At 44.9% G+C, this 17,459-nt stretch overlaps 1 protein-coding gene across 2 annotated transcripts in view; it reads left to right on the top strand.

The window, feature by feature from the left end:
• Insc (INSC spindle orientation adaptor protein) overlaps positions 1-17,459 on the top strand; it is a 97,447-nt gene that overhangs the window by 66,878 nt on the left and 13,110 nt on the right. For both annotated transcript variants that reach the window (XM_040756044.1, XM_040756038.1), the window contains 2 exons: positions 10,601-10,772; positions 14,568-14,746. In XM_040756044.1, the coding sequence (XP_040611978.1) occupies positions 10,601-10,772; positions 14,568-14,746 (351 nt within the window). The remainder of the gene's footprint in view (positions 1-10,600; positions 10,773-14,567; positions 14,747-17,459) is intronic.

Below are 17,459 nucleotides of genomic sequence, written 5' to 3'. Positions count from 1 at the left end.
AGAAGCGATGGAGCTGAGTCTGGATATCTAAGTGATTCAAATGGAGGCTCTGTGGGGCACTATGTGCTGTGCAACAGCGGCCCCTGGTGGACAAGAGCTCCACTAGCAGCTCTCTCTAGGGCAGCCTCTTCCTGGAACTGCTGTGGCTTCTGGCTGGGCTCTGGGCCCCAGAACCAGCAGTAGGACCAGAAGGTATCCTCCAATATACCAGTGTTTCTTACAGGGATATCATACTCCAGTCGAAAGATGCATACAGAAGTATTGCAACCTACTATGTCCTAAACCACTATCCCTGAGGCTTCCCAGCATCAGCTATGCATTTTTTACAGTTAATTAATTAATCATGCATGATAGAGTGACCATATGCACATGCCACGGAGCACATGTGGAGTCAAAGGACAACTTGTAAGAATGATTCCTTTCTCTTCTTCCACCATGTGGGATGAGGGGTTGAGCTCATCTTGTCAGGCTTACTTAGCAGCTGGCCCTGCTCTGTGCCTTTTGAGCACAGAAACCCTCCTATCTCCCAAGTGACTACTGAGCATGCTCCCTGCTGCTTCCTGCCCTTCAGCATTCAGAACTGAGATGCTCTCCCGCTACACCTGTAACTTTGCACCAATCTGAGCTCATTAGTGATACAACTGGAGTGATGGTCTTCTGCATGCTTCAGTGCAGACGCTTATGCCCCCTGGTATGGTACATCCTTGTGCAGGGCCACTGTTTCTGCTAGGCCATCTTAACTGACTTTAACTGACTTTTTCACCTCTGCATGCTGACTTCAAGTTCAGAGAACCAGTTATGACCTCCTTCTCAACAGCTCTCTTGCCTCTTTGGTGCTCATAGGCCAGAGCTCTGCCTGGGCTTCCCCACCAAGGGACACTATTCCAGTAGCTGGTTTGGCTTTGTCAAGGAAATGGTTTGCACATACAGATGTGCAGATAAAAGATGTTTGGACATGACTGGGGAAATATTGCTTGCCAATGGGGAGATACGGAATATGTTTGTGTGTGTGAGAGAGTATGTGCTGTACATACCCACATCATGCCTACCACCAGTCACGGGGCTGAGGCTAGGTGCAGAAGGTCTTGCAGAGCCTCTGTCAGTAGTTTTAGGTGTGAGGTGGAGGGGGTTAGGTGGAGCAGATGGGTGCATGGGATTAGGATGTGAAACCTATGGGATCCTTTAACAAGGACAGAATGGCTAAAATGACTGAATATCTTTCTGTGGGATATGAGCTAAGTCCCATTTGCACACAGGGCTCTCATGTTTGTGCCAGATTCTTCTCTCTCCCTCCCTCCTCAGATCTAGGATTCAAATTCCTACATCCCCAAGCAGACATGGGAGACTGGTGGGCCAGGATGAATAGCCAGCGTGAGAAAGGTGAGACTAATAGCAGCTGAGAGTGGCATGCTTCCTGGGTAGAGGCTGCCACACTGGGCTACCAGTGAGCCCCTTCTCTTGACTGCTGGCTTGCTAATGAACCAGAAGGACATTGCCCAATACCAACAAAGTTTTCTGGTAGCATGTGGAGAATGAAGGCATTTAGCAAGACACAGTGTGGTGCAGGAAAACTGAGAGGTATTGAGCTCTCTCAGTGGGGAATTCTGGTACCCTGGGGGTGTGAGGGGATGTTCCCAGAGAAGACACCGGAGCAGAACTTGCAGCCTTCTGTCCCTGTGCCCTGCTTTTGAACGCTCCTTTCCTCCTCTCAATGTGTGGTGACCAGGGGCGAGGAGATGCAGGCCTGCGGGTTAAATGTTACTTAGTGTTCACTTCCTCCTTAGAACCAAAAGGATTCAGAGAAGAAAACACATAGAAAACTGGGTGTGGATGTGATGCTGGTGCTGGGGTACAGAGAAGCTTTGCCTTAGGGGACATCACAAAGGGGACCTGGCTTGGTGTAGAGGTGATGCTTTGGGCTACCAATATTGGGCTCTCTTTTGTCTTCTGAGTGGAGAAGTACTAGTAGGAGGGGAGCAGGGGATGTGAGGCTTCTGGCAGCACAAGGAAATGGGAGCTTGAGAGCATCCATGCAGAATGGGATGGGGCTGGACCAGGAGGATGCTCTTCCTGTGACATTCTGGTACTGAGTGTAGAAGGGGCAGCAGACAGCCATCCCTTAGGTCATGTATCAGGAGTCAGCATCTGTCCTTCCCTAAGAGCAAGTGGTGGTCTTGGAGGTCACCCACAGAGATGAGGAGGGGCAGGGGAAGGCAAAGATTGTAAGACAGAAGAGGAGGCTCACAGGGGAAGAGAGGGAGACAGAAAGACCAGGAGGTGATGGCTGTGTACAACTTCCAGATTGGTGCTGGGGCCTCTCCTTAGAGTTCTTCAGAATCACACATCAATTTGTTTGTAGATGAATGAGGCAGTCCCCTGCCTCTGACTTACTCAGGCACACGCTCATCTTTTATTATGATTTTAAAGTTTGTTTTTTCTGATGAGTAATGATTTGGAGTACTTTTTCATATCCCTGTTGTCCATTTGGTTGTCTCTATTTTGGGTGAAATGTCAGTCTGAGATGTTTTCTCATTTAAAAATATTGTATCATTTGTCTTGCCTTATTGATTTATAAATCTTAAAATGTATTCTAGACACAAATCCCTTTTCAGATAGAGATAGTGAGAATAAATGTTGTCATCCTGCGGTTTGCTTTATCATTCTCTTAATGTTGTAATTTAATAAATAGAAATCTTTGATTTTGTTAAGGTCTGATTTATTGATCTTTTTTACAGTGAGTACTGCTCTGTCCATTTAAGAAACCCTTGTTTTCTTCAAAACTATGAGGATATTCTCTTGTATTTTATTTGGGACTGTCCTTGTTTCATCTCTGTTGCTGTGACAAAAATATTCCGACAAAAAGCAACTTAGGGGAGAAAGAGTTGATTTGAGTTGACAGTTTTTGATTACAGTCTATCACTGGGGGAGGCAATGTCGCAGTGGCAGTTCAAAGCAGTTGGCTACATCACATCCTCAGTCAAGAGCACAGAGTCAAATTAATGCATGACTCCTTGCTTGCTCTCAGCTAGCCTCCTCCTTTGTTATACTGCTCAGGAATTCCTGCCTAGATACTGGTGCCACCCAAAATGGGCTGGATCTTCCCAAATCCATTAACAACCAGGACAAATCCCCATAGACATGCCCCACAGGCCAACTTGGTCTAAAAAGTTCCTTACTGAGACTTCCTTCCCAGACAGTGTGGGTCTGTGCATAGTTGGCAAAGCTAACCATCACATGGAGGCTCACTGTTTTAGTGTTCACAGTTTCGCCTAATGACTCATTGCACTTGGTGTCCAAGGTTTAGTTTTTTGCTCATAGTTAGCCAGTTGAGCCTACACCATTTATTGAAAAGGCTGACTCTAAGTTGAGATACTTGCAGTAAACAAAGTGATGGACACAGTCTGTTTCTGGACTTCATTTTTCTGTTCAGTTAGTCTTTTTGGACCATCTGTGTATCAATACAACACTGAGACCCCAATCTAATACAATTTGATATTGAGTTGTATAAATCTTCTGAGACCTTTGTTCTTTAAGTATTCCTATATTCATTTTATAGTCAATTTGCTAGTGCCTGTGAAATACCTCTGATACTTTAATTAGGAGTTCTTTAAATTTTATATAAACTTGACACCTTAATCAAGGAACATAATACATCCCTCTCCTTAATATATAGACTGCCCTTAAACATCTGAAAAACACAGCAATTAATACATATTTAAAAGATGTTTGTGCTTGTCCACTTGTGTTAGAAATAACAGGAGATGTGGGGGTGGAGCCTGGATATGTTGGCTTAGGGGAGGATGTTGTTATCTTTTGGAGGCTTGCTTAGTTTCTATGGCTTTTTATTTAATTTTCAACTCTATCATAGCTAGATCTAAACCAAGTACATCCTTTTATAAGGGGAGCCTTCGATCACAGGCATTGTCACAACTTTGTCCTGAATCTTGTCTCAATCTGGTTCCTGCTTTGATGTCTGCTTCTGACCCACCAGATGCTCTGCCTGGTCCTTAGCTTATGCTTGTCCTTGAGAACAGGTTTCCAGTCTCTTTGGAATTCTCATTTGTCTTTTGTTTTCCCTGTAGGTCTGTGTGTGTGTGTGTGTGTGTGTGTGTAGAGAGAGAGAGAGAGAGAGAGAGAGAGAGAGAGAGAACAGACACACATAGAGACAGACTCTGAAGCTCTTTGTAATTTTTCCCATAGTCAAGTTTTCACTGTATTTGCATAATTCACTACATTTGTATATGTCACTAGTTAGCTTCCCCGGCATTCACTGAAAAACTAAACACAAGGCAAAAGCAAAACAAATGTTCTAACATAAAAGTAAGATGGTTGACCAGCACCAGTGATGTATGATAGGACTACATATACAGCGTGTGTTCCTTCAATATTTGCATAATGGCCACCTCTGAATTTTTTTTGGGGGGGGATAATCAATGGGAGAATGTTATTCGTAAATCCGACAGTTTTCTACACTTTGAGTGCCCCAGATGCATGAGTTCCATACCTCCAGTGAGAATCCCTGTATTTGCTATCTCTCTCTGTGCCAGACTCCAGGTCCATGAGCCCTACTGTCCAGGTGATGCCTCGGCCAGACCAACTGTATCCCCACATACATACCCACCCACCCACCAGGAACATCTGACCTCAGGCCCAGGCCCAGGCCCATCCTACTCGGTGTAAGAGCTAATTATCTGTAAGTGCTTCCAGTAGCCATTCCTTTAAGGATGTAAAAATGCTTTGATTAGATGACTCTCTTGGCATCAACTTTATGACTAGAGGGGGAAATAGGCAATTAGGTGTTGGAGATGTTCCTGAAATGGGACTAGTGTTTGAAGGAGCTGGCCTCAGGCAGAGCTACTCCTAGGCCTTTCACAGGAGCAGAGCTGAATGACCACCACTGACCTAGCTATTTCTCCGCTTCCTCTTTTTCTTTCTCAAAGGCTCCAATGGAGGAATGAACATGGCAGGGATCTCAGAAACAAAGATCAGAGTTAACATGCTGTACTGTGTGGCTTAGGATGTCTCCTTACTTCTCTATCTGTTTCCTCATCATGCCTCTTATACTGTAGCATGGCTGTTGAGTACTGGGCCTCAGCTGGGTTTCAGGGACCTAGAGAGAATCCAGTTCAGGGCTTATCCTGGGGGCCCCAAAATAGACAAAGATATGCCTGTGACTTGGACAGACCATACCAGATGACACATGTTGTAACTGTGATCAGATCAGAGTGGTGTGGCAGCTGGGAAGACACAGAGAGATGGCCTCTGTGTGGGGAGGCAGGTGACTTGACCTCGGTCTGAAATGGCAGGTAGGAGGGAATGAGGACGGCATTCCAGCTTTATAAAATTGGGTTTGAGGTGCTCATGGAATATCCAGACCAATTACTTTTTAGAGTTAAATATAAAATGATCCAGTAGGGTTTGGAAATATAGATGTGCATCTTACAGGGGAGAGGGCTGAGATTTATCTCAGAGTCACCAGAGTGAGACAACAAGGCCATGTGGATTTGAGTCCAGTTTACAGTACAGTACAGACTGGAGGCAGAAGGTGGCATATGGCTAAGGGGAAGAGGCTAAGACAGTAAGTAGAGAAATGCAGAGGAGGACACTTGAAATGAGCTAAGGCCAAGATGGAGAGAGCTCTCAGTAGAAGGAGTCAAAGGAGAGGGAGTGAGCCAAGCCCTCTCTGAGCCAATTATTCTACCCCACATCTCCACCATGAAGTACTGTGCTGTCATGAGCCTAAAATGAAGAGGCCAAGCAATTAAGGGCCATGAAACTACTGAAACCAGGAGCCCAAATAAACCTGTCCCCCTTCTGAGGTGATTTTCTCAAGTATTGTGTCACAATGAAAAGGAATCTGATGGACACATTACCCAGAGGGCTGAGGTTCTCACTTTTGGAGGAGACTGCAGAAAGGGACTTTAGAGGGAAGCCCTGTGAGAAGGCTTGGAGGCACAAAGAATTGAGGAGAGGAACTCCAGGCATCAGAAGGTAACTGCAAGCCACAGGTGGGGATAGGATGGAATGATGGCGCCACCATGTGGTAGGCACTGCCCATGCAGCCTTCCATTAAGTAATTCCAATATTCCTTTCCAATTGATAGTTCAGATACCCATTTTATAAGCAAAAGGAAAGTCACTGATGCTTGCATTATTGTCCTAAATTTTAGGACAAAGTCTCAAAGTTGTTTAGGTAGTAAGAGACAGGCAGGATCAGACTAACAGGTCTGGCCCCAATGCCTGCACATTCTGATATTTTAGGAATTGGTCTAAGTGCTAAAAAGCTCATAACCCAGTGGCTTGTGGCCCTTGGTGATGAGTGTGGTGAGTTGAGCTGGATCAGACCTCCGGAGATGGTGGTGTGTATGGAGACCAATTTGTATGGCAGCCTGCCAGTGACAGGCTGAGGGAAATCAGCAGCCTTATAATGTGGCCCCTATGAAAAGCCACCAGATATAAAAACAATCAAGACATATGAACAAGGTTCCCAGCTTACCAAACAAAAAAGCCCAAGCAAACCACACCAGAGCAAACCAAAAATGGTGCAAAAGACTCAATCTCATTAGTCCTGATAGACAGGAGTTAAAATACAGTTTTATGGTTCATCTTTATTAGCTACTTTCCTGTTGCTTTGATAAAACATCATAACTAATGAAAGTTAAAGAAAAATATATTTTGGTTTACAATTCTATAGGGGGAATCCATAGTGGTGGACAAGGCATGGCAGCAGGTAGCCAGAGCATGAAACTGCCTGATCACGTTTTATCTACACACTGGAAGCAAAGAGAGGAGGAAGTGGGGTGAGATCATAGAACCTCAAAGACTCCCCCAGTGATTAATTCCTCCAACAAGGCCACATCTCCTGAAGTTCCATAATCACTCCAAACAGCATCACCATCTGGAGATCAAGTGCCTATTGGGGACATTGCTCATCCAAACCATAAAACTACTAAAAATTATAAACTTATGAAAACTAGAGAAGGCTATGAAGTTAAATATCTTTCTATAGTGTTGGTAAGTACAACTTGCTACAACAATATGGCAAAGCAAATTAGCAGTATCAGTAAAGATGTGCAAATGCTGTGCCCTAGGAATTCCTGTGTCAAGACTCCCAGGGAAACTAACACATAGCCAGAAGACTTTTAGAAGAATCTTTTTAATAGCACTATCCAGTACAGCAAACCCCAAAAGACACCATCGTCAGGAGAATGCATACATGAATTGCAATAGATTTGCACAGTGAAATAATATATAGCTGTGAAAACAGATTCACCACAGACACACATGGTGATGGGAAGGAGTTTCATAAACACTGGGACGTCTGGGGGAGAAAGAAAATCCCTTTGTAGACTCTAGCACCACTTATATCAGTTATAAAACCCACAAATCTTACTTTATTAGACAGAGATCTAATGAAAACAAGGGCATCAACAACACAGAACCCAGGATAAGGCCTTTTTAGTGGTAGGTGATCAGGAAGATGAGATGAAGAAGAAACGTTAGCTTAACATCATTTCTGTGATTTAGAATTTCTGAATATTTGGCATACATAGATCTTCCAATAGTTTTCCATTTAATTATTGGAATCCTTTATAAGCCATGCTACCCTTATGCCTTTATATATTCAATGTATTCAAATGTAAACAAGTAAGCTTATATTCTCTTACTTAGATGATATTTTTATGAATATGAATGCCATATATGTTTGGAATCATTTCTGCAATGTGATCCATGTTGAAAGGATGATGTAGTCCATAATTTAGAGGTATCTGAAACATATCAGCAGAAGGCAAGACAAGGGGAAGTGGGTCGTTTGAATATCCGGGACCCCAAAGGTTCTCTGGGAAACTCAGGAGCAGCAGGGGTATCAGATCCACATCACCTGGGGTCAAGGATCTGTGTAATTGATGTTGAGTTGGCTTCTGTTCCAATGCTGTCTTTTTTGAGCCTGCTCACAACTTCCTCCTGCTTACAATGTCATCATTCTACTTGCATACATATACAGTGTATCCTCAAGTTTTAGGTCAAATGTTAGTTTCTGGTATTTTTCCCCATCTCCCAAAAGCCCAACTCATACCAAGAACCAAGCAACTCAAGGGGAACTAGCTGTGGTCCTCTGCTTACAGAACAGGGGTCCAGGTAGACATATGGTCAGATAATCTCTTCATTGTGTGTTGCTAATGCTAGAGCAGCATGCAAGTTCACTGTGGACCTGTTGCCAAGCTGACTCCTGGTCTAACTGTGAATACAGCAGACTAGCTCTGAGAGGAGCACAGGGATTCTCTCTCTCTCTCTCTCTCTCTCTCTCTCTCTCTCTCTCTCTCTCTCTCTCTCTCTCTCTCTCTTTGATTTTACGAGACAGGGTTTCTCTGTATTGTTTTGGAGGCTGTAGGTCCAGCCTGGCCTCAAACTCACAGAGATCCGCCTGCCTCTGGCTCCCGAGTGCTGGGATTAAAGGTGTGGGCCACCACCGCCCGGCAGGGATTCTCTTTTAAGTAACCCACAGTTAATTAGATGCAACCACAATCTCACTTGGAGATACAATGTTCTTTAACATTAAAATACGATAAAGATAGCAGAAGAACTTGAGGAAGGGAACCTGTCTTCTCAAGCTGGATTGTGGGTGTGTTAAGTCACGGGTGGCTTCCAGAAATAGAGCATCTTTTGGGAAATCCCTCTGCGTGATGGTTATCTGGTGAGAGTCACTTCCTCTACCAGGGACACTCTGACCTGGCTTCTGCAGCACAAGGCCTGGCACTTGGCCTGTGCTTACACAGGCCACAGACTCACTTACTTCTGGCCTGGGGAAAGGGGCTCATATTTGAGCCTTGGGTTTCACTGGGTCCTGGGACTGTCAACTCGGGTTGTACTGAGCGTCAGGGCAGCATATTTATTTGAGTCTGGCTGGTGTTCCAACTGAGTCAGAGACCATGGTAGCAGTGGCAGCTGTAGTCAAGACATGTTTGAGGGCACTGGATCGATGGAGATATTTTCCCATTAGGGACCTCATGCTTCTTAGCAACACTCTTGACTGATGCTCGAAGGAAGAAAAGGGACGTGAGCCAGTCAATTGAGAGGCTCCTTCCTGTTTCCAGGCCTGCAGCTGCCCTGCGGGCTCAAACGAGGTCCCTCTCCAAGGACCTGTTAATAAAATACCTGGCTTGAGTCCAGTCCTGCCAGGGGCAGGCTAACTGCTGTTTGTTCCTTTTATTAAGCACATCCAGGTGGGTTTTACTGTGGATGAATCCCTGGGCTCTTGTTTCCACATTTGTCTCCTTTGAGTCTGAAATTGCCAATGGCCTTCACAGCTAATGGACCTTTCAGGTCCCAAGAGCCATTTAAGGGAGGTGCAGGACTGGGGGTGGTAGTAGTGGTGGCAATTAATCAAATGAAAGGCGAGCTCTGGGGCCACTAGAGCTAGTAGCACGAAGTAGGGATGCAGAGGCCAGCGGCTCAAGTGGGTAGCAGATGTGGCAGACATCAGTCAAGGCATCTCCCTATTCCTCCCTTGCCTCTGTCCCATCTCCAGCACTAGACTTCAGCAGCTTAGCATCCTAGATCCCAGAGGAGCTGCAGAACACTAATGGTCTATCTACAGCAAGATCCTGCTTCTTCCCCCTCATGCCCACCTACTGACTTGAGTGCAAGTTTTAAGCTCAAGTGTGACTTCCAAGGGGGGAGTATAATGTCCTATTCAGAACCCACATGTTGCAGAGCAGACCATTCAGCTCAAGTCCCAAACCCACAGGTTTGAAAGTTAAGGATCCAAGGCAGGTGAACAATCTTTTCTAAGGTTTTCTTTCTATGACAATGGGATGATTGATTCAGCAATACAATGACATACACATTCTACTAAGTGTGGAACTTGGCACAGACACACTATGGACACTCTAAAAGTGTCTCCTATTACTGTGCCTAGAGTGGGTCTGGCTGGGTAGGGCTGGGGAACAAACCTTTTCCTGGATGTATGTCCCAGGAGACTGTAACTTCTCTGATTCTGTAGAGAGAGCAAGGCTTCCGTGGAAGCAGCACCCTTTCTATGGGGAACACAGTGGAGGGCACTGAGCTCAGCCTGCTTCAAAAGGCGAAGGCAGGAGGAGGGAGCCCAAACTTCTTGAACTCATCTTCTCTGTAGGGCATCATCACCTGTTTTCCCATCTCCTGGCTTCCTGACACCCTGCTGTTGTGTGAGGAAACAGTGTCAGGGATGTGAAGTCATACAGCATGAAAGATGGAGCCTGGCTTAGAGTACAGGGTCAAAAGATCACTAAGTAACCATTGTTTTGACTGCATTTTTCAGTGATACATGGCCAAGGTCAGTCCCTAGACACTTGGCTTGCTGTCTGCTATCTAGAAAGTTCGGGGAAGGTCACTTATCTTTCCCAGGCTCAAAGCGGAGGCATTTAAATGCTCAACTTCAGGTCATTTTGGAAGGGGTTCATCCTCGGGTCTTCTCTAACTCCACAAGGGGTGTGAATTGTTCTCAGAAGTGAAGGTTGATTTTTTAGGATGTCAGGATTTGGCTCTGCCTCCTGACTGTCATAAGCAGTGGCACCTTCCCTTTCAAGATACACAAGGAAGTTTTTTCTCTCCATCTGCAGGTAGATGGCATCCTGTGTTTGGCCGACATCTTGACTGATGACAGCCACTCAGAGGCCACTCGAGCTGAGGCTGCAGCCGTGGTGGCCCAGGTTACCTCCCCACATCTGTCCTTCACCCAGCACCTCACTAGCTTCCTGGAGAACATGGAGGAGATTGTGACAGCCCTCATCAGTGAGTTATCCTGGGTTGGGGGGAACCCTTATGTGAGACAATCTCAGCACAGTCTTCAAGAAGGACCAGGAAGACCTTCCCACCTACTTCTCACCAAACTAACAACCCACAATCAGCAAAGATAGTCACACTAGCTGAAAGGTCACCATAAATGAATCAGAGTCAGCTTTGAGGAACCCTGTAGTCAAGAGTCTCCTATTGAAATGCATGCAGCTCCTTTAGCATCAACTTGAATAATAAGTTAGGGATCCTGTGGCCTTTTAGAGCATCCAGAGCGTGGGGGTCTAGGCTCAAACTTTGACTTCAATAGGTTTTGTTCCTAAAATTTCAGTCATTGCTCCCGATGGCTGACTGAAGCAGTGCTGATTAGCACAAATGACTTCCCAGAGAGAACTAGCTTGCCACAGCCTGCTGGCATCTGGTCTTGCATGTTGGGGCCATGAACAATGAACATACTGACTTTTCTTGGTATTCCCATTCAGACTTATGCATGCTTGTCGGGAGAGAGATTCATAGTCCACTATCTATAATATTCCCTTTCTCCAGGCTTTCCAGAACTGCAGAAACTAGGACAGATCTGGGTAGCAATGTCCAGAAAACTTGCTTGGAGAGGTCTGTGTTTCTAATTCCTTTCATACTTTTGTTACTCACCATCTCTATCTCTGTCTTTAATTTCAAAATGAAATGAACACTAATTAGGACTCACTCATGGAATCACCACAGCAGGTCTGGGAATATCTGCATCTGCCTGGATATAGAGACAGTGTAGGACACTGGGATAGGAGTTGGACCAGCTGAAGTTGAGTTCTGACTTTTCACTTATCCATCAACAAACAGATACTGGCCAGCCAGCCTGTGTGAGATTGACACAATTCAATTCTACCACTCACCAGGACATCGTGTAACTCTCATTCAACATTTTCCTCCTATATGAGGGACAGCCATTCAGTTTTCTAAAGAGGCCTTCTGGTTCTAGAATTTTACTGCCAGAAAGAACTTCGCATGTGGGAGACATAAATTATGTGAACTTTATGGTCGACCCTGATCAGGTTTGGAGAGATGGGTGTGCCAACAGACATCTACATTGATCCAAAGTCAAGAAAACATGGAATCTGCAGAGAACCCTGCTAGAGGGAGCTTAGGAGACCACAAAGCCCAGTGCTTATTCCATTGGAAAGGTGTAGGTCCAGAAAAGGTAAGAACTTTTGTTTAGACTAAGAAATAGTGTTAGGGTCCACCATGCTAGGGGTCTCATATTTGGTCTCCCACCATGGCCTGGCAGGAAAGAAATGACTTGAAGGGAACTGGATGGAAGAAGCAAACAAGAACCGCTGGGACCTGCATTAAGTTGGGGAGCACATGCACAGACTAAACGTGGACAGGCTTGGGTAAACTGCAGTTGATTATTGTCTTGTGGGGAAGGCTGACACATTTTAAGATAAGAACTAAATGCTAACTGTGTAGAAGCTCTCCCAAATAACAAACAAGCCAAAGTGTGTCAGCCTTTGTACCCAAACAACCCTTCACATTTGTTGCCTGCCCATTTCTGTTTCTTTGACTTGACTACATTTATTCCTGCAGAAAAAGAGCTTTTGTATTTAACCCATCCTCATGAAGATGCATAGTCCAGTCCACTCTCAGAGTCAGCAGATGGGGTATATCTTCTGGGCAGGATGCCAGAGCTCTGTTCTTTGGTGGGAAATAGACCTCCAATTTCTTGCCATTCCCTGGAAACATTTAAAAATGAGTCACTGAAATCCTCAGTTTAATCTTCCTAACACATCCCAGGTGACTCAGACTGTAGTTCAAATAAATGTGCAGCAACTTTAAAAGGAACTTAGATGGCTGAGCTAATAATCAATGTGTCAGCATCAATGGGGAGTGCATGAGAACAAGGGGCAGTGCTATACCTAGGGACAAATCTGGCTGTAGAGTGGTCCCATACCACAGCCTGGATATAGAGAGGCAAGCTTGGAAGGAGTCAGATGCCCCCAATGATTTTCCCTAGTCGGGATGAGGGGAGCATTGGCTGTGAGGAACTTTTAATTACTTGGCTAATCTATGGTCCCAGCCCTGAGTGATGAGATCTAGATGCTTGGTGGTCACATCTGGGCTGGTCTACAGGGACCAGAACTCCTTAGAGGCAGTAGGAATTACCATTCCAACAGGACTGAAACCTGCATCTATGGGAGTATCACAGAGAATGAGTCATGTCTACTGGGAAAGAACACTTTAGAGGCAATAGGACTGAAACCTATGTCTATGGGGGCATCATAGAGAATGAGTCCAGAGGCTGACAGAAGAGACAACCTGAAGTACTGGAAGAACGGGGAGTTTGGAATTGGGTTGGCTTACATTTGTTCCCCGCTGGCTGTAAGATCTCAGCAAATCATAGCATCGGGTATTTAATTTATGAAGTCACAACAAAATTGGACTAGTCTAAAGATCAGATGACTGAATGATGTGAAAACCTAAAGCAGCTCTTGGCCCAGAGTAAATGCTCAAGAAATTGCACCTGTGGCTTTTCCCTTGAGACTAAGCTTCTAAATCTGTACATGTCCTTTTCTCCCTTGAGAATGGGTCCAAACACAATGGCACAGCACATAGAAGACCTCAGGTGCTTGGCTGATATTCCTGTCCATCCTACTTTAGGGGGGACCTATAACTATATTCGTGAGGATGCCAGCTGCAGTGTCAGAACTCTCAAGTATAGACCAGCATGGGGCCTAGCTCATCTTTGTCTGAACTTTCTTCCTTTTCTGGGGCTATTTTCTGGAGTGTGGCCTTCCTTTATCTGTCTCTGTAGAAGTGTTTCATGTGGGACAGGCTTCACCTGTCACATCCTGACTGGTGACCCAAATTACAGCTGAGACTGGAAAGTGAGGGCCATTGGGGCAAGCAGCACCATGGACAGAGCCTCTTGTGTCTCTTGAGGTGGGCATCTTATCTGTTGCAGGTTCTGTGAGGGTCAAGAGGACTAAGCTAGGTAATGGAGGGATGGACACGGTCCTTCTAAAAGACTTTAGCACAATAACAAATGGCAGGTAGGGACATTTGGTTAGTGCTGGATCATGACCACTGGACTAAAGAGAGAGTCTTGGTAACCAGGAGCTTGTGTAGTACTGATAAAACCAGATATCCTTTGCCATCTGAGGCCAAAGGAGATGCAGAAAGGTGGTTGGAAGGCAGAACCTCTGCTTTAACTTCAGCTTCTTCTTTCACTAGAGACCTGGGAATGCCTTCCTGCCCCATGGCCTCTGCATACACCACTCCTCTCCTGTAGAATATGTCTTTCTTACAAATATCTTCCTCTCCTAAGGCTTCTTATTTACAGTGACATTCTTAGAGGCATCATCCTTGTGTGACCCAATGAGTCCCCACTTATTCTCTGCCTTAGCATTTTTCTGTTTTCCCTCTCATATTTATCATAATTGACAATTATTTATATCAACTCTTAAAGGTTTGCTTTCTATTGCCTGATAGCAGAGAATACATATCACAAGGGCAATGGTGTGACCTGTTTGGTCCATCTTACCATCCCAAGAATCCATGTACCTAAGGTTCACTCAATAAAATACTTGTGAGTGAGCAGGAATTACATACAAATGTTCCAATTTCAGGTCTGCTACCTATGCAGATGGCAGAGTTCCCTCTATAGTAACTAATTGGTTCATCTCCAAAAAGAGTATCAAGACTCCCACCCAAATAGTCTCCCAGAGCTATTGTGGGGTTCAAGGAAGATCAGTCATGTGCAAACACGTGACCCTGAGCTGTTTCTTCCTTTTCACTATCCAGAACTGTGCCAAGAGGCCTCATCAGGGGAAGTCTTCTTGCTGGCCTCTGCGGCCCTTGCCAACATCACCTTTTTTGACAAAATGGCCTGTGAGATGCTTCTACAGTTGAATGCCATCCGTGTCCTCCTGGAAGCCTGCAGTGACAAGCAGAGAGTGGACACACCTTACACTCGGGACCAGGTGAGAAGCCTAGGGAGGCTCAAACTTACATAGTTTAGCTCTTAGAACAGCTCACAAATACTCAAGGTAGAAACAGGAAGAGATCCTGTTCACATGGCCTAGTTGTTTTCCTGGTTGATTGGCTTCTGATGCCCAGTGCCTATTGTAGTTCTAGGTGTTAGATATGGGCACAGGGCTGGAGGGTCTACCCTGTGATGGTCTTCATTGTGTGTCTTCTTCTTTAGCTCCTTTTGAGCCTCTCTGCCACATGACCTGATATAGAGAACCTTCACCTTCAAGTGCCCTACCCAAGGCTTACTCAGTTCATGTCAGATGAGATCCAACAGGGACACAGTAAGACACAAGGCCTTTGGATTCAGCAGATCTTTGTTGTAAATAATCATGTTACTTTGGGCAGTTCATTCTTTCTGCATTTGTAAAATGTGTACATATAATCGCAGAGTCTATGAAGGGATCAGATGAACCAGTGAATGTAGACTCTTGGTGTAGACTGGCACAAATATGCTGTAAAGTCTGTGGATGCCCCCTTGGAGCTCACGCTGTACACAGCAAGTGAGAGCCTGCTGAGTGCAGCCTCCTTGTGTGTAAAATGTGGTGTTGCTTCCAGTGTGAATGGTCCATGTCTCTGCTGAGTCACTTACCTGACCATGAGGAGTGGCAGCCCCTCTCATGAAGTCTCTCACCAAGGGTACCTCATAGGAGTGAGAATATGTTTAAATAGGAGGCAAAGGGACACTCTCCCTGCATCTGGGTTCAGGAGGCTTTTTTTCTGTCCCCCTGCCTGAGCCAGGCACATCTCCCACTGTCCTCAGGATGGCTTCACCCTTTGCCCTGGCTCTAAGCAGCCACTTAGCTAGAGAGAGCATACCCATTAAAGAAACAAATGGCCCTTTGCTATGGCAGAGAGAGGATTAAGGTGATCAGAGGGCTCTCTGTAATGAAGACAAAGAAGATGAATTGGGCTCTGAAGTGCTCACCGCCCCCTGAAATACTTAAGAAATTAAATGCCCCATGAGGTTTCCGGTAATGAGCATGCCAGTGACGCCAATGCTGTGCAAAGCCTTCTGGTCTTGGCTCTACATGTACTTAGTGAACCTCTATTTGGACAGTGAGAACTCCTCCATCATCTAGGCAAGCCAAGTCCACTTAATTTGTCAAGTGGAAACCTCACTGCCAAAGCTCATTCTGTACTCACTTTTGGATATAGACCCCAGAAGATAGCCATGGGTCTGGGGTCTTCCATCTACTTCTGCTAATCTAGAAGAAGATAGTACAACTTATATCTGGCTATCAGATACCAAGAAGACTGTCCTTGGCTGGGGACACAGAACAGTTAGTGGAATGTTTGCATACCTAGAGTTTGATTCCCACACTTGGCAGAGTGGTACATGCCTATAATTTCAGCTCTTGGGAAGTAAGGGCAGGAAGATCCAAAGTTCATAGTCACCCTCAGCTACTTAGAGTGTTTGAAGCAACCTAAAACCATATCTTAAAAAACAAATATGCCAGGCAGTGGTGGTGCACACCTTTAATCACTCAGGAGGCAGAGGCAGGCAGATCTCTGTGAGTTCAAGGCCAGCTGGTCTACAAAGTTACACAGAGAAATCCTGTCTTGAAAAAACAAAAACAAACAAAAAAAGAATACCCTGTTCAACTAGCAGCTTTTATGGTGCTGTGACTTCACACCCATGGGGTGTTGGTACAGAGGCTGTGTTGTACAGGGATCTAACCACAGACACAACAGGGAAGGGAAGGATAGCCTCTAAGGCCTTGCAGAAGCAGTGTCCATGACCTCTGGAGGGTACTTACAACAGAAATGTGACAAGCCTTTCTGTGAATTGTTTTCACAGAGGCAGTGTGCTGCCTACATTTCCATAGACATTGGTATTCTGTTTGACACTTTAGAATGACCACATTTTGTATCATTTCTGGGATTTCAGTGTCAATACTGCTTATCAGGAATCCATTGATCACAAATGCATATTATTGGGAGTTTTAATAGTGACTTATGTCTCAAAAGTTTATAAGTCTCTGCCATGTAGTAAATTAGAGTAGAAATGACACAAGTTTTGGAGGTTAGGTTCGCATTAGTTCAGATACTATCTCTGTTGTTTCCTAGCTGTGTAACCTTGGACCAATCTCTTAATCTCTCTAAGACACAATTTTCTCATCTGTATAATGGAAATAATAACATTTCTTCTCTTCTCTGACCCTTATATGATTAAATGGGATGGTGTTCATAAAGCTTTTATTTAGAACAAAGTAGGTACTCAGTAGTGAATAGGGTAGGTAACTGTAATAGAATAGGTTGGGATGGGTCTAGATGGAGATGTCTAATTTAGGGCAGGAATGAGGTCTAGGACATATAGTTAATGCAGTGAGGAATGCTGTATGGTGTGAAGTAATGGATGGCATGTATGGCTTCAGGTTGTGTATGGACACATGGAAGGTGTATGTGTGTGTGTGTGTGTGGTGTAAGGTCAAAAAGTACTATAATCTGGAGCCAAGGAGATAGTTTAGTTGGTAAAATCCTTACTGCTCAAGTATGAGAACCTGATTCAAATCTGTAGAGCCAACATAAAACCTGAACAAAGAAGCATATACCAGTAGTTTTGGTGCCAGAAGTAGGAGACAAGTGGGCCCATGGAGCTTGCTAGTCACTCATCCTAGCTGAGTTTCAAACCCTAGGTTCAGGGCAGACCACTCAATATAT

This window comes from Mesocricetus auratus, unplaced genomic scaffold (genome assembly GCF_017639785.1).
Source record: "Mesocricetus auratus isolate SY011 unplaced genomic scaffold, BCM_Maur_2.0 Super-Scaffold_4256, whole genome shotgun sequence".
NCBI classification, from domain to species: domain Eukaryota; kingdom Metazoa; phylum Chordata; class Mammalia; order Rodentia; family Cricetidae; genus Mesocricetus; species Mesocricetus auratus.
This window is presented reverse-complemented; position numbering and strand designations above follow the sequence as displayed.